The sequence below is a fragment of the Orcinus orca genome, chromosome 6 (genome assembly GCF_937001465.1).
Source record: "Orcinus orca chromosome 6, mOrcOrc1.1, whole genome shotgun sequence".
Taxonomy (NCBI): domain Eukaryota; kingdom Metazoa; phylum Chordata; class Mammalia; order Artiodactyla; family Delphinidae; genus Orcinus; species Orcinus orca.
In genome coordinates this window covers 41,276,779-41,299,949 of record NC_064564.1, presented here as the reverse complement: position 1 = coordinate 41,299,949, position 23,171 = coordinate 41,276,779, and the positions used below count along the sequence as shown (strand labels likewise).

The 23,171-nt window shown below is 40.5% G+C and overlaps 1 protein-coding gene across 1 annotated transcript in view; it reads right to left on the bottom strand.

The window, feature by feature from the left end:
* RIGI (RNA sensor RIG-I) overlaps positions 1 to 17,812 on the bottom strand; it is a 31,550-nt gene extending 13,738 nt beyond the window's left edge. The window contains 15 exon segments of the mRNA XM_049711124.1: positions 2,136 to 2,226; positions 4,764 to 4,914; positions 5,664 to 5,797; positions 6,737 to 6,792; positions 6,795 to 6,890; positions 9,005 to 9,033; positions 9,035 to 9,107; positions 10,533 to 10,580; positions 10,583 to 10,691; positions 12,977 to 13,085; positions 13,087 to 13,230; positions 13,808 to 13,961; positions 14,713 to 14,814; positions 16,513 to 16,629; positions 17,668 to 17,812. Coding sequence (XP_049567081.1) covers positions 2,136 to 2,226; positions 4,764 to 4,914; positions 5,664 to 5,797; positions 6,737 to 6,792; positions 6,795 to 6,890; positions 9,005 to 9,033; positions 9,035 to 9,107; positions 10,533 to 10,580; positions 10,583 to 10,691; positions 12,977 to 13,085; positions 13,087 to 13,230; positions 13,808 to 13,961; positions 14,713 to 14,814; positions 16,513 to 16,629; positions 17,668 to 17,794 — 1,540 coding nt within the window. The 5' untranslated portion in view covers positions 17,795 to 17,812.
* Between the last annotated feature and the right edge of the window lie 5,359 nt (positions 17,813 to 23,171).

The window sequence follows — 23,171 nt, the reverse complement described above, 5'->3', positions numbered from 1 at the left end:
CCTGCGGGCTTTCTCTAGTTGTGGTGAGCGGGAGCTACTCTTCATTGTGGTGTACATCTTCTCATTGCGGGGGCTTCTCTTATTGCAAAGCATGGGCTCCAGGCACGCGGGCTTCAGTAGTCATGGCACACAGGCTTAGTTGCTCCGCGGCACGTGGGATCTTCCCGGACCAGGGCTTGAACCCGTGTCCCCTGCACTGGCAGGCGTATTCTTAACCACTGCTCCACCAGGGAAGTCCTGAATTTATAAAAGTTCCATTTTTTCCCTAGTATATAGAAAGCCAAAATCTTGAGATATATTTTGTTGAGGCCAAAACAATTTTTTTCCACCATCATTTCTACTGAACAATGAACATGCCCAAGACAGACACCATACTTCACTAATTTCTGAACTTATCCATTTGTTCATCAAATATTCATTCAGCAGTTATGGTCTGTCAGATAAGGCTGGAATGGTGAAAAGGTTCATTTTTATCTACAAGGAGCTCCTAGTTTGTGGAAGAAGGATATAAATAGGAAACTACAATTCAGTGTGATGAGCAATGAAATGGGGGCGGAACTGGGTGCTGCGGGGCCTGGAGGAGGGATACCCCTCCCTGGTGGTCTAGTCTTAGGAGGAGGGGAACGCTGCTTGGCAGATACACAGTGACTGGAACAGAGTAAGTTCTAAACGAATGCGGTGGATGGATGGACGGACGGACGGATGAATGGAGGGACGGACGAGCAAACAAGTATGAAAATAGTTTCTGGGTGCTTATGTGTGGAGGAATAACAAAGTTTGAAAATCAAATTAGACTCACGCTGGAGTCATATGGCAGAGAACTCTGAATTCCAACCACAGTAATGTGGTGTTGGACTTCATCTGGTAAGCCAACTTTTCAAAATCTGACTTTACTTTTTAGATTCATGAAGTTTAAATTTTGCATAAGGGGAAAGTGCAAGGGTGACAACCGAGGACTGGCAGCAAGGGGACTGCTTATTATAAATAACACTAAATAAGATATACAGTAAGGACCTGTCATTGCCGGTCACTGAGGCATGGGGAGCATGGCTGTGAGAATGTCAGGATGAGGACCGGCCACCTAGAATCCTCCTGGGTGACAACAGAGGTAGCCTTTCATCCTTTTTTTTTTTTTTTTTTTTGCGGTACGCGGGCCTCTCACTGTTGTGGCCTCTCCCGTTGCGGAGCACAGGCTTCGGACGCGCAGGCTCAGCGGCCATGGCTCACGGGCCCAGCCGTTCCTTGGCATGTGGGATCTTCCCGGACCAGGGCACGAACCCGTGTCCCCTGCATTGGCAGGCGGACTCTCAACCACTTTGCCACCAGGGAAGCCCAGCCTTTCATCCTTTAACCCCCTACCTAGATTTCAGGATTATCTCTAGGACTTTTTTAAAAATTACAAGATATATAATATTTTATAAAGTATCTATAGTTTAAAGAATAACAATAAAATAGAAAGAGAACATTTCTGTTTCCAGTTAATCTTAATCTATTGGCTGAGAATTTGAGCAAGAGAGTAACATACTCAAACAATATTAAAAGAAAAACTTTGGTTTTGTCTATAGGACTTATGGAAGGAGGCAAAGTCTACAAATTTCTGGCATTTGAGCACTGTGATGGCTTTCTGATGTGTCCACTTAGTTAGGCTGAACTGCAGTCCCCAGATATTCACCTAGGTGCTTCTGTGAAGGGAATTTGCAGATGTAATTTAAGTTCTTAAATCAGTTGACATTGTTACTCAAAAGGGACTTCATCCTAGGTGGGCCTGACCTAATCAAGTCAGCCCTTTAAAAGAGAGCTTAGGTGACCCCTGAGCTCAGAGACTCCAAATAGCTCGTGCCTGTGGGGTTCCACCTGGTCCTGCACCTGCCCTATGGACTTCAGACTTGCTTTGCCAGTCCAAGTGTCTATGTCAATTCCTTGTAATAAATCCCTGTGTGTGTGTCTGTGTACAACATATGTATGTTTCAATATATATATATGTACGTATATATGTATGTATGTATAATCTCCTACTGGTTTTGCTTCTCTGGTTGAACCCCGACTGATACAAGCAATAAGAAAGAATTCAAATATATTATATATGTTCTTATATATATATAGTATACTAAATCTAATCCACTATATATAAATACCTATTTTCTGATTTGTTCTGCCACGTCCAGTCAATATGCCAGGTTTGAGAAAGCTGAGCTTAGGATTTTCTTCAAGCCATTTCTTTAAAGCCTGAAAATACAAAGCAATTATCAGTTGGATACTATTTGTATACTATCTGTATTAATTCAATATTGAATATATGCAAAAAACTTAAAGTAAACCGTAATGGAAAAGAATACAAAAAAGAATGCATGTATATGTATAACTGAATCACTCTGTTGTACAGCAGAAATAAATTCAACATTGTAAATTAACTATACTTCAATTAAAAAAAAGTATACAGACAAGTATACTTACATAGTTTTCAGACTAATAAACCTGAGGGAAAAAAGCTTCTTGTAATTGAAGTCTATGCAATAATTAACTATAATGGTATGGATCTTTATAATCTGATATGGTTTAATCTCTTAGATATTTTTTAAGTGAAAAAGGCAAGGTTCAGAATAGTGGGTATGTAGAACTAATAAGTGAATTTAGCAAGATCTCAGGACACAAGATCCATATACAGACATCAGTTGTATTTCTATATACCAGCAACAAACAATTAGAAGTACGGCTTATAATAGCATTAATACTTAGGTATAAGTCTAACAAAATATGTGCGGAATCTGTATGCTGAAAACGACAAAACACTGATAAAAGAAACCAAAGAATATGTGGCAGGTGGCCTCGAAGGTAGCCCTGAGGGATTTCCACCTGCTGGTATTCAGATCCTGTTTAATCCCCTCCCCTCAAGTGTGAACTGGACTTACTGACTTGCTTCTTCTTTTTAATTTTTATTTTATATTGGAGTATCGTTGATTAACAATGTTGTCACTTTCAGGTATACAGCAAAGTGATTCAGTTATACATATACACGTATCTATTCTTTTTCAAATTCTTTTCCCATTTAGGTTATTACAGAATATTGAGCAGAGTTCCCTATGCTATACAGGGTCCTTGTTGGTTATCTATTTTAAATATAGCAGTGTGTCTTATCGACTTGCTTCTAATGAACAAAATATGGCAGACCTGAGGGGAATCACTTCCAAGTTGAAGCTATAAAATGACTGTGACCTCCATATTGACCTCAACCTCTCTTGATCACTCACTCTAGAGGAACCAGAGGCCATGTTGCGAGGCCAGCCTGTGGAGAGGTGCCCGTGAGTGAGCGAAGCACATCTGCCAAAAGCCATGCAGTAAGGTTGGAAGCTGGTCCTCTGAGTCAAGCCTTGAGATAACTGCAGCCATGGCCAGCACCCTGACTGCAGCCTCATGAGACACCCTGAGACAGAAATACCCAGTTGTTTCCAGATTCCTGACCCATACATATTAAAAGATGACAGATGTCTGTTGTTTCCAGCTACTAAGTTTTGGGGTAATCTGTTATCAGCACTAGATAACTAATACAGAAGCCCTCTATAAATGAAGAGATATACTATGGTCATGGACTGGAAGACTCAATATTGTTACAGTGTCATTTCTCCCCAATTTTATCTATAGATTCAATGTAATCCCAAATGAAATTCCAGCAGACTTTCTTGTAGATGTGGATGAGCTGATTCTAAAATAAAAATGGAAAGGTAAAGAAAGATAGCTAAAACAATTTTGAAAAGAATTAAAAAGTTGGAAGACTCATACTACCTGATTTAAAGACTTACTATAAAGTTACAGTAATCAAGACAGTGTAGGATGGGTGCAAGGATAGATGTATAAATGAATGAAACAGAATAGAGAATCTAGAAACAGACCCACATAAATACAGTCAACTGATTTTTTTTTAAGTTATGAAGGCAATTCAATGGAGAAAGGATAGTCTTTTCACCATATATGCTGAAACAATTGGATGCCCACATGCTAAAAGAAAAAAAAAATCTCAACCCATACCTCAAAATGGACTGTAGACTTAAATATAAAATGTAAATCTATAAAACTTCTAGAAGACAACATAGAAAAAAATCTTTGTGCTCTTGGGTAAGCAAAGGTTTCTTAGACACAATAGCAAAGCACAATCCACAAAAAGAAAAAAAATGATAAACTGGACTCTGTCAAAAGTTAAAGCTTTCAATCTGTAAGAGATACTGTTAAGAGAATGAAAAGATCAGAAGAAAATATTTGCAAATCACATTTCTGACACAGAACATTTTTGTCAGAAAAAAGAACTCTCAAAAACTCAACAATAATATGATAATTAACCCAATCAAACCCCATTTTTAAATGGGCAAAAGATGTGAAAAGATACTTCACCAAAGGAGATATATGAATGGCTAATAAGTGTATGAAGAAATGCTCAACCGTATTAGTCATTAGTGAAATGCAAATTAAAACCCTAGTGAGGTACCAGTAGGTACCCATACAATAGCTAAAATTTTTTAAAGTGATGAAAATAATTAAAAAGTATGAAGTGCTTTCTCTATGGGTATTAAAACTTACTATAAATCAGAGTGATTGAGACAGTGAGGTATTAGTGTAAGGATAAACAAACAGAAAATCAGAATAGAATAAAGAGCCCAGAAACGGACCCACAGATATATGGATGCTTGATTGCAAAGCAATGAGGAGAGGACAATCTTTTCAATAAAATGGTACTGGGCCAATTTGTTACCCACAAAGCGGAAGAAGCTTACATCCATGAGTGCTCTGGTTTTCACAAAGAGGATGATTCTGGTCTCTGGGCTTAAGTGGTACTCTTCTTGCAAGATGAAGCAGAGATCTTTGAGTTTAGGGTTCTCATTGCTGGGATCCATGGAAATACATTCTAGTTCCTGCAGCTTCTCTGCAAAAGGGGAACATTTTACAAAAGGTTTATAAATTCTAGCAACGTAGAACACACTGTGACCTTTAGCTATAGTTCAAACAGTTTATCTCCCAATCTCTGACCAGAATTTTATGAGGAATAACCATCAATTTAATGCATACATTAAATATACTGATAAATGCATACATTTTTTTTCCCCCAGAAATCTGGTTGTTCAGTGTTTAGCAGCACACATATGTATAGTTAATACTTTGGTAGGCAAAAAAAATTAACAGTAATTACCTTTGGGAAAAGCATTTGAGAGAGGAAGAAGAGAGATTTTTCAGTTAATATTTTCCTATATTTTTCTTAATATGAAGGCAGTGGGATTATGAGCCATGTTGGTTTTCTTCTTTATAAAGACATATATATAATTACAGTCTTAATATCATTAAAACACTTTTAAAAAAATTTTTAAACCTTTATAAAATTACTAAAAGTTAAACCAAAAAATGCTACTATCAGTTGACTATTTTGATGGGATGTATCCTTTGCAAATCCTATTATTTTTTCCTTCTTCAAAACAAGAAATAGTATAAGCAGCAGATTATTTTCATAAGCGCCAGATTTCCCTGAAGCATCATAGTCCTGACATGTATAATACCTTCTTAAGCCCGGGACAAGTCCCTGAGCATAACCACGTGTCGCTAAGTGTGACACAATATGTGTAGGCTGCCCTTGGAGTCTCCAGGCTCCACTGGCCTTCCTCTCCTGGAAATGCTACCCATCTTCAAATCTCTGAGTGAGCGCTTGCTCAATCTCATCAAATCCTTCTGCTTGGACATTTCTGAAGAAGTCTTTTAAGTAATCCAGAGCATCTTTCATTCGAGCATGCTCATTGATAATGAGGGCATCATTGTATCTCTGTTGAAAGTGAAAACAGTTTCAGTATGTTTCTAATGCCTAGTGCATTCGCTGTACTCAAGTTCAATTTGCTGTCATTAACACAGAATTAATTTTAATAATAAACTTGTCTCAAATCTATTCCAACTTAGTTTTTTTTAAGATGAATGGTCTCTAACAGTACTATAATAAAACCTTAGAACCACACTATAAAAAAGAAACCCTCAATTAGCTAGACTCATTAATTAATTAGGATCACTTTGGATTCTAGAATTCTACCTTAGAAGAGAAAGAAAATTCCAAGAAAAATGCATGTCAAAGATTAAATCACACAAAAATATAATTCAGACATTCAACTTAACCTTTTTATACACCCAAAGCCATCACTGAATTGTAATGGCACCTGTTCAGAATGATGGTGCTGACCACTTACACCAGATAGTCAATTAAATTCATTAAAATTCTACAAATTCATACTGACTGAGTGCATTTTAAAATATTTTCAATGGCACGACAAGCAGAGGTGATGATGGTTGTTGTTGCTTACCTTCTTGATTAGCCAGCAAACAACCAGAGACTCTGGATTTCTCAGCATGTGGCTTGACCAAAAGCAGAAAGACATGTGCTTCAGGATATGGCAACACAACCCACCTACTGAACTTTAAAGATGGCTGTCACTGGTCACGTATCTACAATAATGTGCATCACCACCCAGTGTTTTCCAATTATGCCAATTATGGGAATGCTGAGGCACAACATACAACCTCGGCCTTTGTTTCTGTCCCGTTGCCTCTAGTGCTAGGTTTCAGAGAGCAAAGAAGACGCTGAATGGGATAACTTTTGGAGTTTGCTTCATAAGAACCACCTGGCAAGTTCCTAAGTGATGCTCTCTCAGCTGCCACAGTGCAGCTCCCAGTAGGTGACACGACTGAAATATGCTTTTCCAAAGAAGCCACATACCCACAAATGCGATGTGTAGAAAAACAGTGCTTTACAAATCCTGCTCTCTTCATCTTTGGCATCTGAAACACCATGCACGCTTTCTGAACTGCGATAATCCACTGTTCATATCTCTGTGTTCCAAAATTCCTATTTTGAATTTGAGATAAGTTTTCTGAAAAAAAAAAAGTTTTTCATTGTGCCATCTGGCCAGTCATTTAAGGTTCTAAGCATGCCTTGCCTTCTAATTTTCTTCCTTACTCTCTGTACACAGATATTCCTCTCAGTAGTGTGTCTGTGTACATATACGCTTGTTTACTGAATACCTACTATGTACCAAGAACCAACATGTCTTACATTTAAAATTTCACTTCAGTTCACAACCCCATGAGGTAGATATTACATTTTACAGATTAGGAAATGGAAGCTCAGAGAAGCAAAATCATTATGCTAAGTCACAGAGCTAGCATACAGGGGAAACCTGGCAAGAGAAGCAGAACCAGATTGCACGAGCAGGGCGCAAATGGGCAGGTTAGAGCTCGGCCTGGAAGAACAAGGATGCCAGCAGGACACTGACGAGATAAAACTGGTAATTTCAGGCAGACGAGCCAGGTAATGGGGGTTCAATGGGAAACAGAGGTGGACAAATGAGGTGTTAGAATAAGTCTGAAATCAAGCTGTGAAAGAAAAGGAAAGAGAAAAGCAAATTAAGTGTGAGAGAAGGCGAGACACCAGGAGTTACCTTGCAGACATCAAGAATTCAACATCTCCAAAACTCTGAACTCACCCGTGTCTGCCGAAGCTGCTCCTAGCGCTAGAACCAGTACCACCTGCTGGCGCACACACAGGTGCCACGCCACCCTGGCCCCCCGCCTTCTCATTCCCACCGAAAGCCAGCTAGCCCTTAAAGCTGAACACTTCCTGTCTACACAAGCCTCCTCCCTTCACCACCCCATCTCCACCGCCTCTGTTTGGCTCTCTTCATTCACTGGTGTCCTCATCTCAGGACTAATCAGTTTAAAATCACCCGCTGCTTCCCATTGCTTTTAGGCTAAAATTCAAACTCAGCTTGGCCTACTGGGCCCTTCACTGGCCCTTGCCTCTCCCATTAGCCTCACTCCTTTCTACTACTCACTTGTTAGAATTATCACGAAATCTTGCAGGTCCTAAAAATTTACTGCACTCTCTCCTTCCTTCTGCGTCTGATGCCATTTCTTTTCTTTTCTTTTTGTTATAAATTTATTTATTTTAGTTATTTATTTTCGGCTGTGTTGGGTCCTCGTTGCTGCATGAGGGCTTTCTCTAGTTGTGGTGAGCGGGGGCTACTCTTCGTTGCGGGTGCATGGGTTTCTCATTGTGGTAGCTTCTCTTGTTGCAGAGCAAGGGCTCTAGGTACATGGGCTTCAGTAGTTGTGGCTCGTGGGCTCCGTAGTTGTGGCGCACGGGCTTAGCTACTCTGCAGCATGTGGGATCTTCCCCGACCAGGGCTCAAACCCGTGTCCCCTGCATTGGCAGGCGGATTCTTAACCACTGCACCATCAGGGAAGTCACTCTGATGCCTTTTCGACCTCACTTGATTACCTCTCCGTCTTAACTTGGCTGACTTCAAGATCTGTCTCAGGCATCACCTCCCCCGGGAAGTCTTCCCTGCAGCCCAGTCCATGCCTAAGCTCCCATATGCTCCCATGATGCCCAGTGTGTAACTCTGCCCGACGGCATGGCAACTATTCGCATCTGATTCTCATTGTTTGTCTGTGAGTTCCTTGAGGGCAAGATTGTCTTTAATCTTGGTGTTTCCATTACCTAGCATAGTACCTGGCACAACACCTGGTGAATTAATTAATTAACTAATTAATGAATTTTAAAAAGGAGAACAGAACTTGGTGACTTCATGAGAGCCTCAAAAGAAGAAAGAATCAAAGATCACCCCTAGGTTTGAATCTGAGCCTTCATGGGAATGGTGGTTTCATTCATATAAATAGGGAGGTCGGGATGGAAAGCTAATTTGGAAGGCCACGAAAGCAATGAATTGATTTAAATACAGTATTTTTCAGGTGTGCATGTCCAGATGGATTTACTTTGGATTTAAAAAGAGAAAAAAAAAGCAAGAGAAAATAAAGGAGGACTAAGAAGTTTCCTTAATAACCTATAATCAAGAAAGTCAACCTCTAGATATGGTCTTGACATTGTCTGAACTAAGGAGAGTGCAAGACACCAGTGAACAATAGATGGCTGTTCCCATATGGAGAGAGTACAAAATGAGGTTATTCTCACCGAGAGTTATGGTACCAAGTTCTTCAAAGATACTCTTTACCAAACTCTGTCTCTATCATCAACTGAGATATGTTGCATTTAAAACTGTTGGTGGTCCGTGATTCCACTTTCCTGAAAACTAGAGCCATCAAAGGAAAATGAGTATTTTTCAGGAAGCACACTCCATAGTTCAAAGCATGCCTCTCCAAACCTTTCTCTGCCTTTGTTACTTCCTCTGTAAAACCCTAGGCCCCAGGCTCACAGGCAAGTCATCTGAATGATAAAACAAATACTCAGTAACCTTGCAGCGGCTCCCTAGTGTTTAATGCACTGATTCTAACATCTCCTTCACTGTCTGGGTCTAATTCAACTTCTTACTCAGGCTTTCCTGTTACTCAACACATAGGCCCTGCTCTGACAAGTCTGATAGCCATCTTGCTCCTGAAAATGCCACATTTTAAACACTGTCTCTGTTCTTTGATCTTCTCCCTTCCCACCCAACCCCCAGGAGTGTTCACAATGTTCCTAACATTCATTTTTGCATTGTATCCACAGAAACTTATTAATCATCTACCACATGCCGCGTTCTGGTGATAGCTGAAAGAACAGGCTCTGTGCTCCAGAGAGGTCTGTCTTCTTAGGGGAGAGAAAGATACACAGCCAAATGACCACACAGAGTGCTGTGACACAGTATGTGCAAGGTGTCATGGAGCATGGGAAAGACTCTCCCATTCTTCCGTGGGAGGCAGTGTCGTGGGATAAAGAGGCTAGAAGGAGTGAGCACAGTCATGTGCAAATGGACAAAGCTTAGAGACAGAACACAACACATGACCCGTTTGAGGAGCCCAAGGAATGCGACTTGGTTGGGCTTATGGGTCGTGAGAGGAGATGAAACTCAGGGGGCAGGGGGGACTGGACTATAAAGAAATTTGTACATGATATTAAAAGGTGTAGACCGGGTACCTTCTCTACACTCCTTACAAGCAGCTCCCTGACTATTTCAGGTATGTATGTTCTGCCTTTTACTCATTCAGTCATATCCTGTTCAGAGAGCAAGGGGATGAACTCATATGCATCTTCTGTACCCATCTCCCTTGCTGGGTTAATATAGCATTCATATTCAAGAAACATTTGTTAGTTGATTTTATTAATAAAATCCTATTCTGATCTTCTGAGGGAAAATATGAGTTCAGATAATTTCACTTCAACCAAAATTACCAGATACATATTCAAATGATGAATGGGAACTCAGTGTCTGCCTCAGGCACGGAAAGCAGGGAAGGACTGAGCCACCTACATGATTTTCTAAGCACCCATCTCTCACTGCCAGTACATTTATAAGAGTTTTGCAGAAATGAAGAGTAAGAATGTTTGCTGTCTACAGGCCACTCCTGAACTTCGTTGGGGAAAGAAGTTGGAAATGTGATTACTTCCCAAGTCTGGGGTTAAATATTTTCCACTAAACAGAGGAAGGGTAAAAATTCAGGGTTCATCTAAATGGCCCTGCACTAGAATAGCAGAGAGTAACAAAGTCCCAAAGGGCTTGTTACTGGATCCCACTTACACTTCTGGGGCTTATAAACAATCTCCTCCAGTTCCTCCAAGTTGTCTTCGTTGCTACCACTGATATGTCGAGAGAAGCACACAATTTGCAGATATATTCTGTGGCTTCAGCTGTATTTCTGGCATCCCCAGTGCCAACCGAGGCAGTCAGCCTAATGACCTGTGAGGAGCACTCCAAACCGTTAGATGTCTGGGAAATAGCATGATGTTTCCACAACCCTTCATGTAACTCTTTCCCACTAAAGTAGGTTTTGTTCTGTTTTTTAAACTAACTTCAGATAAAGAGCAAGAACGTTATATTTTTTTCTGACATTCTCCATGACATCAAAAATGGAAAGGTCCCCATTAGGCAAAGCACTGAATAAATGCAAGAATAGTTACTCAGCACTGAATAAGTTACTCAGCAGCTAAACACAAATCAGCATAGAAGCCAAGAGAAGAAACCCTTTCAGGGCAGGACTTTTCTTTACCCTTGTTTCCCCCATGATGTGTAGAACAACATACTGAAAAGGAACAGGACTAAAATCAGACACGCTTGCATTCCAATCTCAGCGATGTCACACTGTCTGTGTGTCCTTGGACAAGTATCTTCAGCTGTCTCTAAAGTTGGGAAACAACAGCCATTTAAAATGGTAGCTGTGGGACTTCCCTGGCGGTCCAGTGGTTACAACTCCATGCTTCCAGTGCAGGGGGCATGGGTTCGATCCCTGGTCGGGGAACTAAGATTCCACATGCTGTGTGGTGCAGCCAAAAAATAAAAAACTTAAAAAAAAAAAAAGGTAGCTGTGTGACATAGAGAATCGACTTGTGGTTGCCAAGGGGGAGGGGGGTGGGAAAGGGATGGATTGGGAGTTTGGGATTAGCAGATGCAAACTATTATATATAGAATGGATAAACAACAAGGTCCTACTATATAGCACAGGGAGCTATATTCAATATCCTGTGATAAACCATAAAGGAAAAGATTATTAAAAAGGATGTATATCTATGTATAACTGAATCACTTTGCTGTACAGCAGAAATTAACACAACATTGTAAATCAACTATACTTCAATTTTTAAAAAACGGTAGCTGTGTGAATTCAGTAAGATAACATTTGTAAAGAATTTAGTTTAATGGTCTCCGAATAAGTATTTATTCCTTCCTCTCATAGCCACTCAAATATTGAATGACTGAATCATTCAATCAAGCAAGGAATCTAGTTAACTACCAATTTTATTCTAGAAGAAAAATCTGTAAGAAATGTGATTTCTACTGAATTTTGTCTATGGGCACCATACTGAATTTCTTTTAAACTGTGCTTCCTAAACGGGTAATTATTAAGGTTAGAGAACATAACTCAAATGTGAGATCAGTAAGCCATAGTCATGGTTTCCAACCTCATTTGGCCCCAATATGACCAGGCGATTCTTCTGTGTTCCTCTCAGTTCTGTCTCGACCATTTCAAATCCTCTCCATACACCCTGAGCTCCCTCCTCCATTCCCATCTTGATTATCCTCAGTGAACGATCTCTCTCTCCTACATTCGAGAGAAAAGAGAGGTTATACGCCAGGGATTCCCTACCCTTCCTGCCTCCATCTACTCTCTGTCTTGACTCTCCTCAGCCACTCCTCTCTGATGACACCAAAAATGGTGTTTCATCTGCTCTCCCGTACTAATGCTTCTACTTGCCTACCTATCCCTTACCCTCTGGTCTCTCCTGGAATCCTGTTCTGTCAGTCATTCCCTCTCTCCCATCCTGCCTCACCAGCTGCTATTCACTACTTCACGCTCTGCACTCAGGAAATATCAAGAACCTCAATATTCTCGGGAATTCCCTGGTAGTCCAGTGGTTAGGACCCAGCACTTTCACTGCCGTGGCCCAGGTTCAATCCCCAGTCAGGGAACTAAGATCCTGCAAGCCGTGCAGTGTGGCCAAAGAAAAAAAAGAGAACTTCAAGCTTCTTGAGCACCCCATGCTCTTTCATAACTCTCTGCCTCTGGACATACAGTAGCCTTTACTGAAAACCATCTAGCTGTCTACCTTGTAAACTCTTGTTAGTTTTTGCCTATCCTAACTTCTGTTAGGTCTTGCCTTACTTTCATAGCACATTTAGGATCTCTGTCATTTCTGTTCTGTACCACTCCACCATGTGCCATCACCATAAATTATAACATAATTCTCACATATTTTGCTCCCCACAAAACTTAAGCTGTTTGTGGGCAAGTACTATGTCTTTTTATATTTATACCCTAGTGCCTAGCACAGTGCGTGACACATGGAGGCACCTAATACATATTTGTTAAGTGAATAAATGAATGAATCAATCAAAATTAACGAATGAGTTGTACAATGTGCACTCAGGATCTCAGAAGGACATCCTCAGTATGGCCACAAGGGTAAATAAACAGGATTTAGGAAGGTTAGAACTCTTCTGAGAAATCCATCTGACTTTAGAGATACCTGGGGCAGTGAGTCTGAAGACCCTCCAAACTTCTGATCTAGACAATTAAACATGATCATATTATAAGGATGATGTTTACTAGTGTTGTGGCATTCATCAAATATCATCAAAGACAGAGAGTGATGGAATAGTCCCATTTTTAAGGTTGTTCACAAGAATCTGTGGAGTTAAAATGATGATGCCATTGTTCTCAACAGTCTGTTCCACTGAGACATTGTCACATGTTACTCCAGAAATGCCTACAACTTTGTACCTGGAAAATGACAGAAATTTCCTATTACCAACCATGATGTGAATGACGAACCACAAAGATATGAAATACCAGGTCAGAATATCGAGGGATTAAATTCTCCCTAAGTTCAAAAGGAACAGATCTGGAGAAAAGTTAAGTGCCAGCACGAAGCCTGACACATAGTAAGTGATCAATAAATGTAAGCTAGGAAGAATTGCTAGTAGAATATATTCCATGTGGTACCTGCAGATACAGAGGGCTGACTGTAACTCTTGTAAGCCACTGAAAAAGAAAATAGTAAGGAAAAGAGTAATATTAAATAAATTATAAAATCATTAAAAAGTTAAATGTGCCATTTAAATATAAAAGTTATCTTAAGTCATTTACTCATTCGACAAGAGCTAATCAAAGGAATTTAGGATTTCAGGTCTATCTAACAAAAAAGACTTGAATCCATGAAGGAACTACATCTAGATTATATAAAAGCTTAATCTACTATAAATTTTTTGAATCATGGTTTTCCAAAAGCAACACAAAGCAGAAAACACATCAGTTACATGCAGCTACAGAAAAAGAAGTTGGACCAACTTATACCTACCCAAGTCTTCCAAAATACTTTGAGAACACAGATTTCTGCTGCCCATACACTGAGAGTTGCATAGCAAAAAAGACAGCTTTCCCCTTTTGTCCTTGTGGAAATTTTTTAAGATGATGTTCACATATAAGAAGTGAAACAAAAGTTTTTCCACAACCTTTTAACATATAAAGAGAAAGACAACATGTAACTAATAGTATACTAAAATACTTCTGTAGAAAGGTCATTATTTTAGGCTCCCCTAAACCCACTGAGCTGACAGTAAATTGGTGAAGTGGGCAGGTTAACAACTGCAGAATTTACACTATGACTGAAAAACCAAGCTGCGTCCTAGTTAACATGCATTCAGACAGTCAGGGCCTGCAGGAAGCTAAAAAGGGCATTTTTCGGGGGATTCCCTGGTGGTGCAGTGGTTGAGAATCCGCCTGCCAATGAGGGGGACATGGGTTCCAGCTCTGGTCTGGGAAGATCCCACAAGCCACGGAACAACTAAGCCCGTGCGTCACAACTACTGAGCCTGTGCTCTAGAGCCCGTAAGCCACAACTACTGAAGCCCGCGCACCTAGAGCCCGTGCTCTGCAACAAGAGAAGCCACAACAATGAGAAGCCTGCACACCGCAATGAAGAGTAGCCCCCGCTCACCTCAACTAGAGAAAGCTCGCACAGTAACAAAGACTCAACACAGCCAAAAATAAATAAATAAATTTTAAAAAATAAATGAGGGCATTTTTCTTTCCTTCCTCATGTTCCTTAAATACCTTGAGACTATATTAATAGAATGGTTGTCTCAAAAGACAAATGGAACAATCAAAAAACTGAAACTTGCCCATTGTGTCCCAGTGTTCAATAAAGGGGAAAAAAGGAAGCAAAAGAGAAACAAACTATATCAGTAATGGCAATTGGCTTACCAGTAGGAGCACACATTATTGTGTTTTTTCCTTTCTGAGCAGGTAAAGCAAGCTTTAGTTGGTAATTTCTTGGCTTCAATGGGCTGTAAGTATGAGGCACTTCTGTAAAACAAAAGAAACTAAGTTACCAGACAGTGACTGCTCTGAGGAATCAAGGCAACAGGTATTGTCCAACAGACAAGAATTCTGTCTCTAGAAAGAAAGGCCTCATTCAAGAAAGTTTAGAATCCTTGTCTCTAATTAACCATTCCAGCTTCTGCACTGACTTGAAGTACAGAATTCTCCCCAATGACAAAGTACCAATGGCAAAAAGGAAAAAAAAAAACAAACCCACAAAGATTTCTTTCTGAAACAATCATGGAAGCCTAATAAGGAGAAACTAAAGCAAGAATGGCCTAATTCAGGGCAAGATAGATGGCCACCAGTTAAAGGAAATGCTGTATGAGACAAAACAACCACAAACCCCTCCTAGATCTTTGAAAAACACCTAACTGTGAATAATGAACTCCCAAAGTAATCTCTTATTGACAAACAACCATGCTTTGTAATTCTGCAGGCTCTCACATGGTATTCTCTCTTCATAGAATCAGAAGTTTTAAAAAATAATCAGAGGCTTTTCTCACTAACAGATAAGCATACAGAATATTAAGAGCTAGAAAAGACCTTGGAAATCATCTGTTGAGTCCAACCTACCCATTTTAAAGAAAATGGGAATTTCTAAAAGGTTAAGTGAGTTCACTAAGGACCTTTACATGTCAGAAAAAATGAAAGCAATTTACATTCATTGATTTTATTCTGGAATAACAAAAAATGTGTATCATTCGGTTGCAGAAGCAATCTATAAATTTTCACCTTATGTTGTTATCCCCAAATCACATCTTTCTTCTAACACTATTCATTATCGATCCTAATTGTTTCCCTGATGCCCTTTTATAAGTAACTTTTTTTTTTTTTTTTTTTTTTTTTGCAGTACGCGGGCCTCTCGCTGTTGTGGCCTCTCCCGTTGCGGAGCACAGACTCCGGACGCGCAGGCTCAGCGGCCATGGCTCACGGGCCCAGCCACTCCGCGGCATGTGGGATCCTCCCGGACCGGGACACAAACCCGTGTCCCCTGCATCGGCCGGCGGGCTCTCAACCACTGCGCCACCAGGGAAGCCCTATAAGTAACTCTTTACTATGGCTTATTATGCAACTTTCTGGTCTCCTCATGAAAATATGCTTCAAGAAACATAAAGTGGGCCTTATAGGGCCGTTGCTAACTTATGTGAGAATTAGAGAAAGGAGCCCCTTTTGGAGGACACAGCCCCTCAGTGTATTGTTTGCCAAACAAGACAGGCTGGATCTCAGCCCCACTCAACCTCTCAGCTCCACAGGTCTGTGCAGGGCACACATTTCATCAACATACACTGCAGCCCTGAGATATTGAGAGGAAACTGAGCAGGTGACTCACAAAGAGTAGAAGTATTTCTTTAGAAAGCAGGGCTGATTTTGGATTTCATAGACATTGAGTTTCTGGGAGGACTCTATTTGCATTTTCAATGTATACATGCAAATACTTAGTGATAAAAGAAGACAAAAAAGAAGAAAAAAAAAGGGAGAAGCTAGCAATAGCTATGGAAGGGAGAGAATGACATTTCTAATTACAGAGAAAGTATCCATTTTAATATAAATTCTCTTTTCTTTCTGACTTTTCCTTAAATAACTTTTCATTAGGCTATGACTTTTGGCACTGCAAAACATGACCCCACACAAAATACCTAAAAAGCATCATTATGGATAAGAACAAACGATGCTGAGTACCTAAAGAAGGGCATGAATTAAGATTCTGGTTTTCTGGTTCTTCCCGGTAGAAAACCTGTACATCCAAAGTTTTCATTTCATCATCCTCAAAATCTTTCATTTTGACATCTTTTGCACCTTTATGAGACCAAAACACATCTTAGAATCTTTACATTATTTGATTACGATCTTGATGGTGAAAGCCCTACAAAGAGATCATAATACTAAAATTTTAAACTTCCATTAAGATTTCTCACAACTACTCCCTCCACCTTTTAAAACAACCAAAGGAATCTTTTTGATTTCAAATTGAAATCTCAATTTGGAGTTTGAACTCCAGTGTCATTTAGAACTTTATTATTCAAAGTGTGAAACATGGACCAGCAACTTCTTTAGGCGCTTGTTAGAAATGCAGACTCTTGAGCCCCGAATGAATCAGAATCTGCATTTTAGCAAGCTCCCCTGTGATTTACAATCAAACCAAAGAGAAGCACGATTTAGCAGACACTCTTGTCTTCCATTCCTGACCCGACCCAAGAAATCAGATGTATATTTAGACAGATAATTTCTGGAACAATTTGTGATCTTAAAGAAGCCTACAAAAAGGCTAAGAGCAGATGCTCAGATGGTTTATGAAACTCAGCCTTTAAAATAATGCTCTGAGAAGATGTTATTAGCTTCAGGAAGCCAAATGATGGCTCAGATACTTAATCACAACAGATTCTTTTTTCCAATCCTGTTCTAGTTCAGTTCCTGATGGCTTCCAGGCAAGAGAACCAGGCAATGTCCATCATGATTCTACTCTGAAAAGGGGGTGAGTCCTGGAGTTTGAACCTTTAACTCTAGAATTTTCAAGCTATTTCTCTGATAATCTAAACCCAGACGGCGAGCTCAGACTCTGCCTTACCCAAATGCTTTGGGCAGGATGGGCTAATTCTGGCTGAGAGTGGTTTGTTAGGGGTTATATACAACCTAACTAATTCTGTAGATTAAAAAACCACCTGCCTTCCAGAACTCAATTTCATGCTGGTCTCTCACTAGAGATGTAACCATGAGTATTTGCAGGGGAAATGCCTCTGACACTGAGAGAAAAACAGGCAGGACTGAAGGAAGCCCTAAGTAGAACTATGAGGAAGGGCATGTTTTCAGACCCTCCCACCCTTCCAAATACCCTACCTTTCTCTACCATCCACAGTTCACTGAACTCGCTCTCTTCTTTCTCCAATGCAAGTTTCAAAGTTTTCGGCCAGTTCTCCTTGTCTGATCTGAGAAGGCATTCAACCATTTTCTCTGCACCTGCCATCAGCCCCTTGTTGGAACAAATCTAAGCAAGACAAATGCAGTTGATTGATCAAGTTCAAAAGTTTTCGTTTTATGAGTTTTTACTGAAGAAATATCAATTCAACTACTACCTGATTTAAAATCATTGTGTACTTTGGTTCACTAGGTCTCCTTCATGACCGTTCTTGCCCCATCCAACTCAACCATTTAAGATACGCTTTCCTTCATCCTTGTCCTCTACATGTGATATCAACATGTCAAGCCATGTGTTCTTACCTCCTCTGAGATGTTATATGTATCATCATCAGCTATATCAGGAAGACAATGAACCTATCTGACACCCATTCAAAATATGGGTATATTGGCATAGGTATATTTGGAAGGATATGACAAAATATTAACAAATGCTTTTTTCTAAGTAGTGGGACTTACATGACTTTTATTATTAATCACAATAATTAAAATTTATTGAGCACTTATTATGTGCCAGGGATATGTAAGCACTTTACATATATTATCTCATTCAATTCCTATAAAAATACCATTTTAATAAGGTACTATTATTATTATTAATTTTATTTTTATTTTATTATTTTTTTTTTTGCGGTACGTGGGCCTCTCACTGTTGTGGCCTCTTCCGTTGCGGAGCACAGGCTCTGGACGCGCAGGCTCAGCGACCATGGCTCACAGGCCCAGCCGCTCCACGGCATGTGGGATATTCCCGGACCGGGGCACGAACCCGTGTCCCCTGCATCGGCAGGCAGACTCTCAACCACTGCGCCACCAGGGAAGCCCTGTGGTTATAGTCTTTATAGCCTAATGAAAAGAGTGTGGGCCTTATAGTCAGACAAGCCTGGTTATTCTAAGAATCTTAGGGCCAAGCATTCTTGGATTATTACAGTAGAAAATAAATTTTTCTCCTCAAATTTCCCATTATACTTACTATTCTTTTCTTGGAATAATGTAGGAGGTAAGCCCCTGAGGGGCAGGAATTAAAATTTCTATTTCTTTTTGCCTTTTTTACTAATTTGCACTGAGGAGATACTTAATAGCATGATGGTTTGACTCCTTTGAAAGGCAAATCAGAGGCTGAGGTGAAGTCCATGGGGTACCTTGGAAGGAAGATTTCATACTAAGACCAAATGTAAGACTTCAAATTTATCCTTAGTACTTTCTCCTAAGAGATGGTAAACGTTGTTAGAGGACCTGAAATGTGGGGTGCCTAAAATGAATACTGAATTTTCTTTTTGAAAGATCATAAATAATGGAGGTGATTTACAGATATGTTTTCAGTTCTCTTTCATATCATGATTTTGAGATATTAATCTCAAAGTATTTTTTAGTTGGCGTTCTAAAAGCCCCATTTTCTTCCTACTTTTCAGGTTATTCTGGACTTTATGATGCCATTGAAGGTTGGGATTTCGAAAAAATTGAAAGGTTGGAGGAGTACAGATTACTTTTAAAGTGTTTACAACCAGAATTTAAAACCACGATCAATCCAAAAGGTATCCTTCCTGAAATATCTGAACGCTTAATTAATCAGGAATGTGAAGAAGTTATTCAGGTATTTTAATTAATATTAAATATTGAATTTGGGGAAAAAATTTGATCATGGGTAATGTCTTCTATTTTCTATGCTATTTTAGACCTGAGTAAGATCATTGAAATCTACAAAAGTCCTCAAATCTAAGGCATAATTACCTAGAAGAGTACTTTTAATTGTGATCTGAGTAATTTTTGTGTCGCAAGTTTTTTTCAGGTTTGCCCTATTTTCAGATAAAATTCTTTTATTACTTTTGAGAATAATATTTTATGCAAACTTAAATACAACCAAACAGTTTAGCAAATAAAAAGAAAAAAGGGGGCTTCCCTGGTGGCGCAGTGGTTAAGAATCTGCCTGCCAATGCAGGGGACATGGGTTCGAGCCCTGGTCCAGGAAGATCCCACATGCCATGGAGCAACTAAGCCCGTGTGCCACAACTACTGAGCCTGTGCTCTAGAGCCCGCGAACCACAACTACTGAGCCCATGTGCCATAACTACTGAAGCCCGCACGCCTAGGGCCCATGCTCCACAAAAGAAGCCACTGCAATGAGAAGCCCGCACACTGCAACGAAGAGTAGCCCCCGCTCGCCGCAACTAGAGAAAAGCCCACGTGCTGCAACGAAAACCCAACACAGCCAATTAATTAATTAATTAAAAAAGGAAAAAAAGAAAAAAGGCTATGGACTCCAGTGGTTAAGTGTTCAGGCTCTGGACACAAATACATTTTGTTAATCCAAGCTCAACCACTTATTAGTGGTGTGATCTTAGGCAAGTTATTTAGTTTCTCTAAGCCTCTGTTTCTTCCTGTATGAAATAGAAATAATAATAGTACTTTATTGGGCTTCCCTGGTGGCGCAGTGGTTGAGAGTCTGCCTGCCGATGCAGGGGACATGGGTTCGTGCCCCGGTCCGGGAAGATCCCACATGCCGCGGAGCGGCTGGGCCCGTGAGCCATGGCTGCTGAGCCTGCGCGTCCAGAGCCTGTGCTCCGCAACGGGAGAGGCCACAACAGTGAGAGACCCGCATACCACAAAAAAAAAAAAAAAAAAAAACTGCAGAAACTAATCATTGGAAGTAAAACCATTAATCATTGGAAGGGTTGGTTGTCAGACCCCTTCTCAAATGATACTGGGGAGTATAACAAATCACAGAGACGAAAGGAACTGCAGGAAGGCAGCAAGTTCTCTGCCCAGGCCAATCACGCCCATTCTTGACCAAATCCCCCTCCTATCCTCTCTGGAAACTTCTCAGTAGTTTGGTGTGGAAGTCTGGGAACACGCTGGAGGGCAGTCCTTAAGAAAAGGAGCTTCTTAAAGATGTTTGCAAGAGTCTCCCCATAACAAGAGAGAAGTTAGGGTAGCACCGGGTTAGGTGGAAGAACAAAGGCTTCTTCTAACATTTTGATAGCTTCTTGTTCAAAAGTCTAAATTAATTACAGGACTAAAAGAGTGTGAGGATAGGACCACTCATGTCATCAGTAACAGTTACAGTGGACACAGCAAGCAGAGTTAGGATAAACAGAGATACTTTCATGGTCCTTTTTCCAGGCTTTCGCTAAGACGTGTAAAAAAATTAATAAACAGAAACCTCAATTAAATATTCAGGAGACCAGAAGGGGTCGCTCTCATGCCCTGTGAACATAGCAGAGCCCAAGAGGAAGAAGACAGACTCTTCTTTCCCGGTAACGACTCAGCCAATGAAAAGCCATGGACTCTTTGTTTACTACAGCCCTCCCAGCCTCCTTTCCTCTCTAAAAAAGTGTTCTCCTCCCTTTGCCCTGCAGGGACTTGCACACAGCTGCCATGGTTGCAGACCCCAGATTGCAATTCTCTGCTGACCCTGAAAAAACCCATCTTTGCTGAAGAAATACCTGGCAGTCTATTCATTTCAGGTCAACAGACAGTAGGAAATATAGCAGAAAAGAGAAAGCAAAAGAAGCTAAAGAGAAACACAGTGAGGTCAGGTAACAGAAAACTATCCACCAACCAGCTGGTGGTCATACTGATTTTGTACACTAACTCCACGCCTGGGCTGGTGACCAAAACTTTGCCTTCACATGACCTGACATTTGATAATTTTCCATTTTTTTTCCCCATTGTCAATGGAATGTAAATTCCAATGGAGTAAGCCAGTTGTCTGGCTGGTTAACCTCTGTATTTTCAGAGTTTAGAAGAAGACCTAGTACTTAATATACACTTAACAAAGGTATGCTGAATGAATGAAAGAAGAAAGAATGCATTCCTCCTCTGCAACACTAAAACAAACCCTTTTAAAGTGTAAAATTCAATAGTTTTTAGAGTTTTAAATCTAATTTTAGTGCCTTTTCCTCACTGTAAAAATAGATCTCGTACCCATTAGCAGTCATCCCCATTTCCCCTCCCCCTAGCCCCAGGTAACCACTAATCTTCTTGGGTCTCTCTGGATTTGCCGGTTTGGGACATTTCATATGAATGGAATCAGATAATATGTGGTCCTTGTGGTCCTTCACTTAGCATAATGTTTTCAAGGTTCATCTATTGTGTATCAGTTATCATTCAATCCTTTTCCTTGCTAAATAATATGTCATTGTATGGATATACCACATTTTGTCTATCCATTCATCAGTTAATGGGCATTTAGGTTGTTTCTACATGTTGTCTTTTATGAATAGTAATGCTATGAACATCCATGTACAAGTTTTTGTGTGGACATATGTATTCATTTCTCTTAAGTATACACCTAGGCATGAGATTGCTGGGTCCTATGGTAACTCCATGTTTAACGCTGTAAGGAATTGCCAACCTGTTATCCAAAGGAGCTGCACCATATTACAGTCTTACCAGCAATTTATGAGGATTCCAATTTCTATACATCCTTGCCAACACTTTTTACTATCTTTTTAATTTTAGCCATCTATATTAGTTTCCTGTGTCTGCAGTAACAAATTACCACAAACTGGGTGGCTTAAAACAATAGAAACGTATTCTCTCACAGTTCTGGAGGCCAGAGTCTGAAACCAAGGTGCTGGCAGGGCCACACTGTCCCTGAAGGCTGTAAGGGACACGGCATTTCTTGCCTCTTCCAGCTTCTGGTGGCTGTTGGCATTCCTTGGCTTGTGGCCACATCACTCCACTCTTTGCCTCTTTCTTCACATTACCTTCCCCTCTGTTTGTCTGGCAGCCGCATCACTACAGTCTCTGCCTCTGCCTTCACAGGCCATTCTCTTTGTTCCTCTATGTCTTCACATGGCTGTCTTCTTAGGAGGACACCAGTCATATTTGATCAGGAACCCAACCTACTCCAGGATGACCTCATCTTAACTAACTACCTCTGTAAAGATACTATTTCCAAATAAGGTCACATTCTGAAGCCTGGGGTTAGGACCTCAATATATCTTTTTTGGGGGATAATTCAATCCATAACAGTAACCTATCTTGTCCCCTATCCCAGCATCCTTGGGCACACAACCCTTTGCAATAGTTAATCCTTTTCCTAAACCTAGTCCTTACAGCTGGGTTCTTGCTCCCAGGCTTCGCTGCTGTTTGTTCTTCTGCTAGACGTGCTACCTATGAGCCATTACGGATAGTCCACATGGAGGTCCAGATTCGTCTAGTCACAACTGAGACCTTCCCAGGTAAACTGCCTCGCCAGATCCTGGGCAGTTTAGTTTTACTCTGCACATGGTTGGGCCCACTGTGATGCTGCCTGGTCCCAATATCTGCTGCTACTAGGTAGTGTTACTTTCCTCAAAAGCACTGGGAGTTCAATGCATGGAAACTCGCATTTTTGGCAGGCAGTATCTCTCACTCCTTTTGCCATCCTGGCCACTCTGTGATGCTATCCTCAGCTCCCCAAGGCAGAATTTCTTGGTCTTTCC